This window comes from Larus michahellis, chromosome 5 (genome assembly GCF_964199755.1).
Source record: "Larus michahellis chromosome 5, bLarMic1.1, whole genome shotgun sequence".
Taxonomy (NCBI): domain Eukaryota; kingdom Metazoa; phylum Chordata; class Aves; order Charadriiformes; family Laridae; genus Larus; species Larus michahellis.
The window spans coordinates 39,555,588-39,570,158 of NC_133900.1; the positions used below are offsets into that span (position 1 = coordinate 39,555,588).

At 40.4% G+C, this 14,571-nt stretch overlaps 1 protein-coding gene across 2 annotated transcripts; it reads right to left on the reverse strand.

Moving 5' to 3' along the window:
- Positions 1 to 3,672: 3,672 nt before the first annotated feature.
- On the reverse strand, positions 3,673 to 9,091 carry FGG (fibrinogen gamma chain). 2 transcript variants are annotated; one of them, XM_074589725.1, is made up of 10 exons: positions 8,942 to 9,090; positions 8,805 to 8,849; positions 8,205 to 8,388; positions 8,005 to 8,098; positions 6,914 to 7,044; positions 6,117 to 6,250; positions 5,801 to 5,985; positions 4,790 to 5,067; positions 4,274 to 4,443; positions 3,673 to 3,900 (listed from the first exon to the last, which is right to left on the reverse strand). In XM_074589725.1, the coding sequence occupies exons 1-10, from the start codon at positions 9,014 to 9,016 to the stop codon at positions 3,886 to 3,888; spliced, it is 1,311 nt and encodes a 436-aa protein (XP_074445826.1). In that variant the 5' UTR covers positions 9,017 to 9,090; the 3' UTR covers positions 3,673 to 3,885. The 2 variants fall into 2 exon arrangements, with proteins under 2 accessions (XP_074445826.1, XP_074445825.1); XM_074589724.1 differs by lacking the exon at positions 3,673 to 3,900 and having other exon boundaries at positions 4,093 to 4,443; positions 8,942 to 9,091.
- Positions 9,092 to 14,571: the final 5,480 nt, after the last annotated feature.

Below are 14,571 nucleotides of genomic sequence, written 5' to 3' on the forward strand. Positions count from 1 at the left end.
TTTAACCACGTTGACAGAGGATGTGACAAATTGCTAGGTTGTGTCCCAGGTACTGGCTACCGGTGTAACACTGGACTCCTCTGACCCTGATGGAGGGTGCAGCTCTCTGATGACCTTCAAATCCAGAAAACTTAAGCTCTGGTCCAAGTAAAACTCGGTCACCAAGGCTAGAAGAACTGGAAAAAGCTGATAACAGATCATAAACATTAGATAAGCTACGAGGGGTTTCCTGCTTCATGGAAAGGGGATTGCTGGATAAAGCCAGGGTGAAGGAGGAGCTCCTCAGGCTTTCCAGTTGAGGGCTGAACTGGGGCCTGACCTTTAGCCCGTACCTTTGCTTTCATGTTGCAATCATCCAGTCACTTCTCCCTGTGTTTGTTTGAAAGGCTAAAGGCCAAGAGCTAGATAAACTTTGGATTTAACTTTAATTCATGATCAAAGGACAGAAGGACAGTTCACTTCTTCAGCTGCCCTGCTCTTGGCAGGCTGCCACAGTAATAGTTGAGGAGTCTGGGGTTTGACTCTGGTTTGTGTGCCCTAGATATGAGCCAGCCCTTGTTTGTCCAGCACTCCCCCTGTCTCCTGTCCTACCACCAGTCTCTGCCACCAGTTTCCAGGTGGTGCCTGCTTCTCCTCTAACCTGCTCATTCATGTTCCTCCTCTGGATACCTTGGCTGAGACTCCATTCTCCTTCAGCACCAGCTCTCTGCTCCACTTTCTCTTCGTGTGCTCCTCGGACTACCTAACTCCTTTGAATTCGTTACAAGCCAGTCCCAGCATCTGGTCCCACATTTTTCCCGTGCAATGTCCCAGGGACTGAGGGACTTAGCAGGTCCTCCAGTCTGTCCACCTTTATTCTACCTCTGTCCCTTCCTCATCCACTTTTTCTTTTTTTTTCTTTTTTTCTTTTAGCTTTGGAGTGACAGTATTGTCAGAAAAAATAGGAGAACTGTTAAGGCCCCTTTCTGATAGTTGGAGGGTTGGAAACAGTGGAAAGGAGCCCCAAAAGGCATGAGTCTTGCCAGTTTTTTTTCAGGGCCCAGAGAATCTAACTGTGTGCTGGCATTCTGCAGACTCCCTGATGAATTCTGGCATAGGACTTCTTCGAAAGATCAGGCTTCTTGGATTCGATAGCTCTGACCCTCCTGACCACTGGAGCAGATGGTCCTCTCCAAAGAGGTTAAAATGATTTGTGAAAACTTAGGATACCAATCAACAAATCAACTGGAAGAATAAGCTAATCTTAGTTCTGGTGAGCAACCCATAAAATGCCAGTTCATACCAGTGAAATGTGTGTAATTACAGAAGATTGTCATAAAATAAATCATTGTGGCCAAAAGCTAAAGTGGAAGAGGCAAATCATAGCTCAGACCTAGCAGAGTGTGGATACAGGAGTCAAAGTGAGAGAGAGGAAAGGAATATTTTTTAATTCCATGTTGTAAATATATAAATAATAACAAGCTTAAAGTCATGTCATAGGCGGGATAAACTGAAGACAGAAAGTGGAAGGGACTTGGCCAATGCCGCTCAAGTGGCTGTTTTCAGAACTAGGATCAGACTGGACTTGCCAGCCCTCAGCTCACATCCTTCCCCCAGGCCTCTCTACACATGCTGCTTCAGCTACAAGGAACCACGGGAGAGGCCTCACGGCACAAAACGTTCAGGAAAACTGCTTTGCTTGGTGAGGAGTTGGGAGTCAAGGCTGGCAGTGAGCCACGCAGCAGGGCTGCTTGCATGCGTGCAACAGAGTCGTGCAAATATACCCATTGGTGGTGTGGAGGGGCTGTCCCTCATCCCAACCAGTTGTTAACTCCATGCTGACCCTATGCTTAATGATGGCTTCTTCTCACCTACTCCTGAGAAACCTGCCTTCCTCTTAGATTTTGGCCAAGGGTAAAACTTGAACTAAGTCAAAACAACCTCAGTAAAAATGACAGGGGGACAGACAGGAGCTTATCATGCAATGGAGACTCAGATCCAGGGAAGGAGGCTCAGGAGGAGGCTCACAAGAGACCTGGGCACTAAAACTGGAAAAATGTTGAGGTGGCATAAACTGCCTTATGAGTGTCTGTGTGTCTTATTAGTGTAATGTCTCCCTGTATTTAAAATATAGCATTTGAATGTGCTATTCAGAAATACCAGGTGAACTTCTCACCTCTCACTAGTAGCTAAAAATAAAGACCGGGATACACTTCATATTTCACTTCTTAATATATCAACTTGAGATACAGAGGCAGAGGCAGAGACAGAGATAGAGATACATATTCTATCTCTGAGTGTATTTTTTGTTGAGAAATTTATCCAGAAACCTAATGTGATTTGCTAATGTACCCCTCAAATGCACTCATCAGATATTCTGAGTGAATACATTCAGACGGCATCACAAACTCTTTGCTGTTCTTGATCTGTGCTGTGGGTTTGCTTATGTATGTGGATTACATGGAAAATTATTACCAGATCTAGGAAAAGAAAATGCAAGTAAAATACCATGAATTTCTGCTGCACATTTTAACTTTTTTGGGTGTGTCAAATAATGGTACTAGATATGTTAATTTTTAAATATTTATGAAAAAAAAAGGCAGTATTCAGGAATAATGGTTGTACATTGTAATACTACCCAGAAAGCCAACCACATCCTGGGCTGCATCAAAAGAAGCATGGCCAGCAGGGTGAGGGAGGAGATTCTGCCCCTCTACTCCACTCTGGTGAGACCCCACCTGGAGTACTGTGTCCAGCTTTGGGGCACCCAACATAAGAAGGACATGGACCTGTTGGAGCGGGTTCAGAGGGGGGCCACGAAGATGATCAGAGGGCTGGAGCACCTATCCTATGAAGACAGGCTGAGAGAGTTGGGGTTGTTCAGCCTGGAGAAGGGAAGGCTCCGGGGAGACCTTGTCGCAGCCTTCCAGTACCTAAAGAGGGCCTAAAGGAAAGATGGGGAGGGACTCTTTATCAGGCAGTGTAGTGATAGGAGGGGTAATGGTTTTAAACTGAAAGAGGGTGGATTTAGATTAGATATTAGGAAGAAATTCTTTACTGTGAGGGTGGTGAGGCACTGGAACAGGTTGCCCAGAGAAGCTGTGGCTGCCCCATCCCTGGAAGTGTTCCAGGCCAGGCTGGATGGGGCTTTGAGCAGCCTGGTCTAGTGGGAGGTGTCCCTGCCCATGGCAGGGGGGTGGAACTAGATGATCTTTAAGGTCCCTTCCAACACAAACCGTTCTATGATTCTATGTGCTATATAGCAAATTAAACTTTTATTCTGAGTGATATTCGAGAAACTTGTTAATATCTATGCTTTGGAGTAAAATATCTGTTCTTGATCATTGATAGTATACTTCCTAACACATCCTGATTGAAAATGTATTCATTATTTCGTGGTAAGCTCAGTTAAGTAGACTTCACTAGTAAACTAGGCCTCTTTCAATTTGCTATGTACTTTGATCTATGTTACAAATCAATTTTATCAGAAAATAGAATGAAAACTTTTGGAAACAAGCCGCTTTTTATGAAGAAATAGCTCCAACACCTGCTTCTAAACAAAGAGCAGAAATTATTGGCCTGCCAGTCAGGAATGACTGAATCAAACAGGTTTGATCAGAGTAACCTTCCAACCATCATAAAGTTTACTTTGTTTTGTTTGGCCAACAGAAGAGCACAGATAACAAGTTCAGATATTTTGTAATAATCAAAAATTTATTGAGAATTTGTACAGAAAAAAATAACCATGTACAGAGGTAAGCACTGCTCAGGGAAGAGGCTTGGGCATTTTACAGTCAACGGTGTTTTATAGTCAAAATTGAACTGTGTAAAGTTAGGTAAGTTCAGTGCCTAAGATATAAAAGATTTGTTTTCCCTGTTCAGACCAGTCTTTGTGAAATTGTCCCTTTACGAGTCTCCAACCTACAACAGAAAAAAAAAGAGAGGATTTTAATGTCCTTCAAAAGAAAGAAGTGCATAAGGCTATGATGACATGTTGATAGTGTTCCTACATATTTATACCAGTTGGAAATTAAAAATGTAACATTTACAACACATTAAGGCAAGGGATTATTTCTGATCACCAGACTATCTGTTTAACTATCTGTTAAAAGAAACAGTAATGTGGAAGGTATACTAAAATCAAAGTACAACTATTTCTGTGACAAAACGCTAAACAAAGCCAGCTTCTCTAAGATGCAGTGGGCTTAACGCTTCAGCTGGCCAAGCTCAGTGTTTGAAATGATAAGAATGTTCTGCTGTCATTTTAAATATCTCCTCGGCCCTGTGGTTGAACCTGTTTGGCGCTGCCCAAGTTGTGCTGTTGCCCATCTATTGACAGTCTGTTGAATGGGATGATTTTCATTGCAGTTTTCTTCATGGAGTACCACCGGTCACGCCAGGTTGCCCAGATAATGCCATTGTCATACCCAGATGGACCAGCATCTTCCGATGTGTACACACCATCTAAAAAATATCCAGTTGGTACAAAACAGTTAGCTGCTTTCTAAAATAGTTAATGTGCCCACACATTTTTCCAGTACTAATACCTCTATAGCATCCCTGGGCATGCTAACAGGCCCTGTTCACTGCTGTTCTCTCCCTAGTTTCCTTCTCTCAGGACTGATTCTCCCACTTTGGGCTGGAGAGCAGCCGTAAGTTCCTACTGCTGGTGTTAACAGTTATTGCAAAGAATGGGCTACGCCAGCTTTGGGAAATCCAGATGGCAAAACATACTCAGTGAAAGTGACCCATTTTTCTTTGTCACTGAAACGTGGTGTCCTGCATTATAGCTATTTAGAAGACACTTTACCTATATAATATTTGCCATTGAGGTGGCCAGCATGACATCTGTTCATCCACCATCCAGATCCATCTTGTTCAGCACAGTTGCCAGCAAAGTTATCATTGTCGTTGTCATAGGTACTGAACCGCATGCCATTGTGAGAGGTAAAGGATTTGTCACTGGGATCGTCTCCAAAATCAAAGCCATCAAAGGCATCCCCAGCTTCACCACCAATAAAATAGGCATAAGTCAGTCGATACTTGTCTTGTTCACTTCCCACTTTGAATACAGCATAGTCAGCAGTGCTGTTAACAAAGGATAACGATGAATATGAGCGTACTGCATTCCCAGTATATGCACAAATGAAAAATACATAGGTGTTAGCACTGCAGAAAAGGCATTTATGGCATCCTAGCATTTGAAAAGGAATTGGTTTTGCATGATTGTGTGCCTCAGTTCAAGATGTACATCTAACCAACTTTTGTGCTCCAGCATCAGGCATGTTTCTGACTACTAGTTTCCAGTGACGTATGAAAGATCTACATTATGTAAACACATACATGTATCTCCCAGGTTCATAATGCTTTGGTCATGAGGAAATTCTTGGTGGGAGGAAGGAGTGCCTGTCTCAAGAAATAGCAAGGACAGTAAGCCCTCCTGGAGAATGGAATACATTAGAATAGAACAGAATAGAATAGAATAGAATAGAATAGAATAGAATAGAATAGAATAGAATAGAATAGAATAGTTCAGTTAGAAGGGACCTACAACAATCATCTAGTCCATAAGATGCATAAGATGTGAGGGAACTTGAAGAGAAGAAACAGACTCCTTCTGCCAATTCAACTAGGGCTGCCAGCACGTGGCCTTCAGACACACACGTGTGCCTGGCAACATCACACAGGGTGCCAATGCAGCGTCCTATGCATGTTAGCAGGTCTAAAGGGTCATCGTTTTTCAGAGAGCTGTACAAACCGACACAGCAGTGGGAGCAGTAGGTTTTAAGCTGTCATTTTCAGAAGCATCATGAGCAAGTACCCTTTTTTGCCACTCCAGTCCTCCAGTTCTATTCGTAAGGTGTATGGCAGAGCGGACTGCGTAGTTATTAAATGCATCTTTTCATTGCCCAGCCAGAACTCAGTGGTGTCATCTGGAGACAGATGTCCAAATCCTTCCTTATACTGAACCCAAGTTTTCTTGAAGTCCTCACTCCCGTCCAGTCTCTGGGGGAAAAAAAACAACACAAAAACAAAACCAAAAACCTCAATCAAAAAGTTACGTACCTTATGTAGGTAAATAAAAACAGGGCTGATGGAATAAGCTTGCTCATGGTAATAATACATAAGCGTCATACCCTCTGTAATACTGTCCAGCCGTTGCCATATGAATCAATCTCACAGTAGACTAGGAATGACTGCTTGGCTTTTTGAGGCTTGATGAAGTAAAGACCACTTTTTCTGGCACCTTTATTTGCAACGTCTTGACAATCTGAAGTAAAGATTTTCAGAGGATTGTTATTAATATAGCTACAGTTCTACCCTCACACTTATTTGATATTGTAACTTTCTTAGTGCAAGAAATACAATTCATCCAAATGTCATTGTTGCAAAGTTAGCTATTTAACCCACATACTTTAAGGTCATTGCCATAAAAACCTTCTAAAGTTCACAGGACTTGTGTAAAATGAGGAAGAATTTAGTCTCACATACAGCTTAAGCAACTTAAATGTAAAATACAGTCCTTGCATTAATTTCTACAGCAACAAAAATGGCATTTTTTGAGCTAATGGAATAAATATTTTTTTCCAGGTGACTCAATAGACATGTGATAATGAATTGCCTTCTGTTTGTCTGATGTCCATAGAAAACCTCTTCCTGCCCCTCCTGTTTAGCATACATTCTGGGATAATCATATTTTGGCCAAAAAGGCCAAATGAGCAAGCAAGACCTCTGTTCCATCTGAACGCTCTCTTTGCAGAGCATCTACCTACCACTTATATTGATCGAAGCACTGGTTTCATAACTTGCAATCTCACATACCTTTGCAGAAATCTATGGTCCCTAAGATTACAAACAGATCATCACCGTGATGCCAATTGGCGATACTTGTAACCGAATTAACCCTCCACCCTACAAGAAGCATTTTGTGCACCTCTTCCAGTTGTCTCCTGTATTTCAGCCGTGTCTCTGCATGGCTCCTGACAGTGTGACTCAAGCAGGGCGATCTTCTCTTTCAGCTGTGCGATCCTGTTTGTGTTCAATATATGCGTATCTGTCAACTGTCTGGACGGAGAGACATAAAAATGGCTTGTTGTTTCAGCTGCTTCTTAAACTGTCATACACATTTCCCTGCACACATGCCTCACCTGTGTAGCAAGCTGCTACATACACTCCTGTAAAAGGGGGTGCCTCTCTTAGCACTGATATTTAAAGATAAGGAAACTAGACAAAATGAGAAAGCACGCACTTAATCTTATGCAAAACTTGACTCTAGTCAGGAAAACTCAAACCAGTAATTAATGTACGAATATAAGTCTATGGAAAGTTTTCCTTTGTTCTCCCGAAGTAAATGATAAATTATTCCTCTTTAATTATGGATGCATTTGTAAAACATAAATGCTGTAAATAAACTGCTACAAGTGTCAGAATGCCTACATCATCTGTGATATAACATCACAGAAGTGGAGATTTTTCTACATTCATGTCAAAAAACATAATCTTAAGATCTAGAAAAGTTAATGGTGTTCTTAATTTTATTTTCAATATCAATTTACAAAAGACTACCACTGAGTTTATAGTTACTTATGATTTACAGCTACATAACTGAGTTGATTTACATGGATACATGCAGTAAAGTTAGCCAGAGTGAACGATCGTACAAATATTCCATACACTCTGCATTACAGCACAAACTCCTATTAATAAAACCTAAAAAAGTCACGAAAAAATTTTAGGAGCAGCTGGCACAGCAAAACAAACTTAAAAAAAATATCACCATGCTTTCTGACATTCTTATCTTGCACTCCTTGCACAATTAATGGCTTATGCAGATGAGCAGAGAATGCAATATCAGATCCTCATGATCCTTCAGTGTCTTGCTCAGCAGCTGCTAATGACAGTGTGGGCACAGCAGTTCACATGAGCACAAAAAATCTTTCTGAGGGAGCCTCAGTTGCACTTGATAGAAGAACAGAAAGAAACAATTTGAATTGTCAAGTGATATAAAAGGTGGAAGATACCTACTGTATAGTATTTTCATGAGACAAAATAGTGTTTTCATATCTGATAATTTCTTCAATTATTTTCTTGGACTTTTGAGTATAATCATCAATTGAATCTGTAAAACAGGCAAAGGATAAAATTGTGGCCATTAGGCAAATTAAAAAACACAAGAACTACATAAATTCTATTTTTCAATTGTGTAGTTATTTTTATATTCTCACTTGGTAGTTTCTGCTTCTCTGGAGGATAGAGGCTTTGGATGTGTTGAATCAAATGTTCTGTTGTTGCTGTGGAGTTAGTAATTTGCCGTAAAATTCTCTCAATTTCCTGCAGTTCATTATCCATAGTAAGATGGTATTTATTAAAGAAATCTGCAATGCCACAGGTTGTTGGGCAGTAGCTACCCTAAAGACAAAAGAATAATAATTGGCAATGTTTCAGGAGCAAGAAATGGAGAGCAGCTATCTGGTCAGCTTACACAAACAATTGTGGATGAAAAAGGGCAGGCGTTTGCCACTTTGTCTGCTGTATTTGAATTTACAGAGGCAGTTTACTTTCATGCTGTGTGCACACATAGCAAGAAAACAGTGCACACTATTACTTGTAGCGTCTGCTGGATATATGCTTTCATCAACAGTGCAGCCTCCCGTACATTTTTTACCAAGCGTATACCGCTCTTAACAAATAACGGGCTTAAGCACAGTGCATTTAATGAGGATCAAAAATAACAATGAGGATCAAGTGATAATGGTAGTTAATAATCAGCATAGGAAAGCTTTAATTAGACTCTTAAGATAAAAGAAAATTGTTCAGGTACTTACAAATCGTTCATCTAATATGCAGCAGTTTTCTCTGGTAGCAATGTACTGAAGAGAAGAAAGAAGACCGTTTTCAGTGAATTTTCTCCCAACAGCGCTTTCTGCGCTGAGGTGTTTTCTAACATCGTCTCTTCACTTACCGCCATGCTGGTAGAAAAGAGCAGTGAGAGGAGAGGCCCCAGGGGAGCCCAGCTGCCTAAACTCAGCACCATCATGTCTGTCCCACCGGGCGCTGCTGACCGCTCGGTGCAGTCAGGCAGTCAGCAGCCGAAAACGTCCAACCCAGCACGGGGCGGCAGCAGTTTAAGGGAGCAGGCTGAAGCTGGGGGCGGGCACTGGGAGGTGGCGGGAAGAGGTGGGGTAAGGGTTTGAGGTGGATTCCCAGAATTTGGACACATCTCGTACTCCTCCCATTTTCAGAACCTGCTTCCCACTTACCCGCTTGATCTCTGCTCCAGCTGGGAGGTCTCAGGAGAGATGGGAAGGTGAGACAAGGCATAGAGATGCTACTTCTAGTAACATGAACGTTCAGGAAACTCACACATCGTTTTGGGATGGGGGCTGGCAAAAGTTTCACTCAAACAGCACCAGGAAAAGCCATAGTAGCTATCTGAATTACGTGGAACAACTACCAATAGCCTAACAATAAACCCTGTTTTGCGGTTATGTATCACTTTCCCACCACAGAATGCTTTGCATAAAGAATCAACCTCATTCTCCCTCTTCTGCACATGACAAAACTGAGGCAGGGAATGGTATGAAGTCACATCTGGAAAAGAAGCCTGTGGTATTTCTCACAGGCAATGGAAGCATGAATCTTCCCCAGCCTTCAATTCAAGGAGTCCATTTGAACGACTTTGATCAAAGCTTCCTTGCTGGGGAACTAAGGTTGTCCATATCTGCCTTATTCAATACACCTACAAGACTGGCGACAGGCTCCCTCTTCTGCTATGGGCTTTATCCCAGCCAAATTATTTTATGTATGTGCTTCTGCATACCATCTCTATAAATAGCGTTAATAGCATTCTACTCGTGCCCTGCACCTGATCTTTATGCTGTGGCTTCTCCAGAGAAAGCCTGCTTTTGTGTTTGTATGACAACCCATGTGATGGGACAATGCTGAATGAGGCTTTTGACATCAATACATTTGACCAAATGATGAACAGAATGGTGGGACTGGGGCTCACTGCTAGATCTGTTGGGGTCGGCTTTGTGATTTCAGGCAAGTGACTTCCCCTCTGTACAGCATGGTTCAGCTTTGCTTAATAGGCATTTAAAATCCATGGACAAAAGCACTCTGTAGAAGCTAGATGTTATAGTATTACAAAATTAGATATGATTATGCCTGGAAATATGGAGAGTTCCGGACCTATGTAACCTCTTTTCATCTGGTTACATCTGGTCAACCAGAAGGTTCCCGTCATGTTCAAGGATCCAGCGAAATACTGCCAGAAGGAAATCTGAGCATTTATGATGCTAAAAATCAATTTTATGGGACGCTTATGTGAACCACTGTTCATGAGAGAGTCAGCCTTTCAGTAACTGTACTGACGACCAATGAGTTAGCTGCCAGGCTGCCAAAAGTCCTTTCCAAAGAATGACCGATGCCAGACGTTTACCCTTCCAATTTTGGCATTAATTACCTTCAGGAGTCATGTGCTGAACATGACTCTGTTGTCCTTACTGACACAAATAGGACATGGCTCCACTTTTTACATGGTTAGTTCTGTTTCCTAAAGGGTGAAAATAAAGTAAATAAAACTGGGTTAAAGTCTACCTCCTCTTGCGTTTTCTATTGTTGCTTCATTAGCACTGTTAACACGGGCTCAGGAAAGTACCAGTGAATCTCCTTGCCATTGCTGCTCACACATTGCCATGACACGGGGTCCAGAGGATCCTGGAGGTACAATTTCAGTGGCTACATAGCGCCAGGATTCCCTTAGATACGATTATATAGTGTGAGTAGGTTCCCGGTATGAGCTTTGTGAAATAACTGGCCCGGCTTCAACCACAGGTGTACACTCAAGAGTGCAGATGGGCACGTAACGTCCATGGCACGACAGGTGAACCATCTAACACAACCCAGGTATCCCTCATCCTTTGACAGAGTAAAGAACAACCCTCCCCTTTTATCACTAATAGCAGTACATAGAGGTTTGAAACTCTTTCATAGTTAACAGCGATAGCACAAAATTATTACTATATAAATTTACATTCATGAAGGAATCGACATTAAACATTGCTTTGATGATTACCAAATATCTGTACACTGCATTTAAAAGAGTTGCCTCATTGTATTTCTGGTTGCAACCTCTTGTACTCCTTAGCAGAAAATGTAAGTATTTAAAAGTCACTTTTTTGGGGGTTGCTTTACTGATTACACTGTCATGATTTAGCCTTGAATAATTAATCCTTTCATATCTTTGCTTCCTTCTCTTTTCTTCTGTGGTTTCACCTTGTATGACTTAAAAAATCCTTATTCCTGCTTTTCATTAATTTGGAAACAACTTGTATTCTCAGTAGCGTGGCTATGCAGTACTTTTCCTCCCTTGCATACCAGTTTGTCTTGTTTGGTCCTGGCTGCAAAACAGCTGACCCATTTACCAGACAAATGTGCTAGAGACCTAGTTGTACCCTGAGATGTGCCCAACATAAACTGACTCTGTTGATTTTCTGGCCAGTTTTTTCTTTCCAGTAAGTCTGTTTGCTGATTTGGTAACAAATGAGGAACAATCCGTGTAGCACAGGCAGAAGGAAGTGTTCTTAAAGTTGGTTTACTTTTTTCTTGCAGTTTATTTTTGAGTAGATAGTAAAGGTGAATCGTTATTTGTTTAAAAGAGCCTGCTTGAACTCAATTTTTGTTAGTATTTTTGTCAAACAGCCACTGGGAGACTATCCAACACCTTCCCATCATTCATAGTAAATCTTCCCTCAGAAATACAAATCAGAAGAAATATGCTTGTGTTTGTAAATTAGTTCCTGAATATCAGAGTATTCTTACGGCTGTCTTGGAAAAACAATTGTTTTTTAAACTTATGGCTCACAAGCCTTAAGAATCTAACTTGAACAATCAGTCTAGAACATTTCAGAAGTGCTTTAGTAATCCATTTTAAGATATCCAGTGGGGTTTTATTTTTGTTTTAACTGAAAGTGTTCAGTGGATTTGACTTGAACTTGCTTTTTTTTCTGGATGTTCCAGAAGTTAATTTCCTTTTGCAAAAATAAATACCAAAAATATTTTTAAAATTGCCTACTTTGCTTTGCAATCCATCACCAATATGTATTACCCTGCTTGTACTACCAATAAACTATACAGATTAGTGGGCAAAATCCCCTTTCCTAGGTCAATCAAGGAGCGAGTGATAATTAGGATGAGAAATAGAGATGACTAAATAGCTGACTAGTAATTGAGGTTATGCTGCTGGTGTGCTACAAACCCAACTGCAGAAAAGTGAAAATGAAAAAAAACAGTTTTGTAACTCATCTTTCTCTTTCAATATTCAAGACTTGGGCAAAAGGTAAACAACAACATTTTTGCCAACCCGATAGTCCAATCTGTGCAACAGACTTCTTCCTCACCCTTCCTGAAACGAAATGCCTGGAGCATTTGTGAGTCAGCAAAAATCAGCTCAGTTGCCCCGCACGGGAGAGGCTTTAATTTCTTTTCACTTATGACACCAGTACAGATATTCACTTTGCTTCAGTTCAAATACAGGCTGGAAACAGTTGTTTCTTTGAAAATGGAGTGAGGAAAATTAAGAAATGTATGTATTTCATATCAGACAGATCTTTCCATTTTGGAAAGAATTCATGGGATATTTTGCTGCATGCACACTGTGAATGCAGAAGAGAGACTTTCACTCGCCTTAGAGTGTATTCTTAAATAATATTATATTGTATTATATTATATTATTATATTGTATTATATTATATTACTATATTTTCTTAAATCTAAGCATAGAAATTACACTGATGCATGGCCGCTAAAAATCATCTGGTTTTAAAGATTTTATTTAAACCTCATTCAAATCTTAAAGAATTCAGAGAGAACATATCTCTAAAAACAACAAAAATGTGATATAAAGGAACAAAATCAAGGTAGTTCAGAAGATTACACATTTTGTTTCTTTGTCACAGCTGAGGTTTTTCTGAGTCGCAGAGCACAGGATCTTATACTTCAACATGCTAAAAATCTACCAAACATACTACAAACCCCAAACCCACAAGTTGGGATCAGTTAAACGTCATTATTGAGCTTTGAGTTGTTTGTGCCTTATACGGGGGCATTAGATGCAACATGGCGAATTCTCTCCCTTTACTGATTTACAGAGATAATTTTCAACTGTTGATTCACTTAGAAATGGCTGGTTTTCAGACGGTCTGCAAAAGAGAGATTGCAGTGTATGCTTTACCTTCAGGGCAAGAGCAGTGAACTCCATCTGTTAAACAAATAGATGCACTAATTTGTGGGAATGAGATAAGTAATAAATTCAAATATTTGCTGAATATTTTGTAATTAGTTGAGAGGACAGAGCCTCAATAAACTAAACAGAGCCTACTCAATAAACTAAAATATTCATTGGTATCTGCTGATACAATAGGTGTGTACAGGAACTTATTTACAGTGACATTAAAGGAAATGCAGAAAAAACATAAAGTATTTCAAAATAAAACCCTGGTCTGTGAAATACTTTGCTTGTACTTTTTTAAGTGATCAGAGGAAGCCTGACTGTCAGGAAAATCTGAGAAAAATAATGGAAAGTGTATTTGCTTTGGAAAAATGTACTCCGCGTTGTCCTCCCTGACTTCCAGGATTAGTTCTGAACACTACTAATTCAGGATGAGGGTAGCAGATGAATTTCACATTTCCGTGACACATCATCTGTGCTCCATGCTAGTGCACAAATCTGTTTACAGGGTGGGAAGCACAGGCCTACAATTGAAACATTAACAGCACTAGCCTAATAAAAGTAAATCTAAGTACTTAGGGTTACTGAAGGAAACTGAATCTCAGATTGACCTATGTTTGAACCATGACCAAGAAAAAAATTGTATTAATTATTTTTTTACTCTGTAACCTTTTTCTTTCTCCAGCATAAAAATTAAAGCCAGAAGATATTTACCCCTTCCTTCTCAAAATTTATGATAGGAATTAAAAATCTGGCTTACTTTTAAGAGCCAGTGGATGCAGATTCCTACCATGTGACAGAGTTATGGTGTTTATTATTGTTGACCTTTATCCCCTATATAGGCCACAAACACAGTCAAGTTTTTAACTAGCACCTCCATGTATGAATTTCACACAGGCTCGTTACTGACTGTAGTTTCTTCTGGGCTTCACCGACAAACAGACAGTGCCATCTGATGTCCTGAAAGAGCAATACACTGTTTCTAAAATCTGTTAAATCACATAAAGGCCAAAATCTCAAAATTACAACTTGACCACCACAGAACATTCCTTCACAAGCCTCTCTGGAAAAGAGCCTCTAAATAATTTGCCTCCGTTTTCATCAAAACAATCCTAACCTTGTGTATGAAATGATGGGCTCTGAACTAATCATTACTGCAGCACTGGCTTAGTATCTTACACGTGCTGTATATTAATTCTCTCACACACATGTAAACATACGTATGCGAATTTGCTAAAATTGTATTCATGCTGCATAAGGGCTTTACAATGATTTCTGACAAAGCAAAATCCAGCCCACTGCAGAACCATGAGCAGATGCTGTCAAAATCCATGTGACAAAAATATTTGAAAGAAGCTGAA

Bases quoted from the DNA above. Each gene is read 5' to 3' on its own strand.
- FGG (XM_074589724.1), bottom strand. From the start codon at position 9,016: ATGATGGTGCTGAGTTTAGGCAGCTGGGCTCCCCTGGGGCCTCTCCTC. The intron at 8,389-8,804 runs GTAAGTACCTGA...TTTTGTCTTTAG, and splicing joins GCATATTAGATGAACGATTT to GGTAGCTACTGCCCAACAAC. The intron at 7,045-8,004 runs GTAGGTATCTTC...CTCTCCGTCCAG, and splicing joins TCTCATGAAAATACTATACA to ACAGTTGACAGATACGCATA.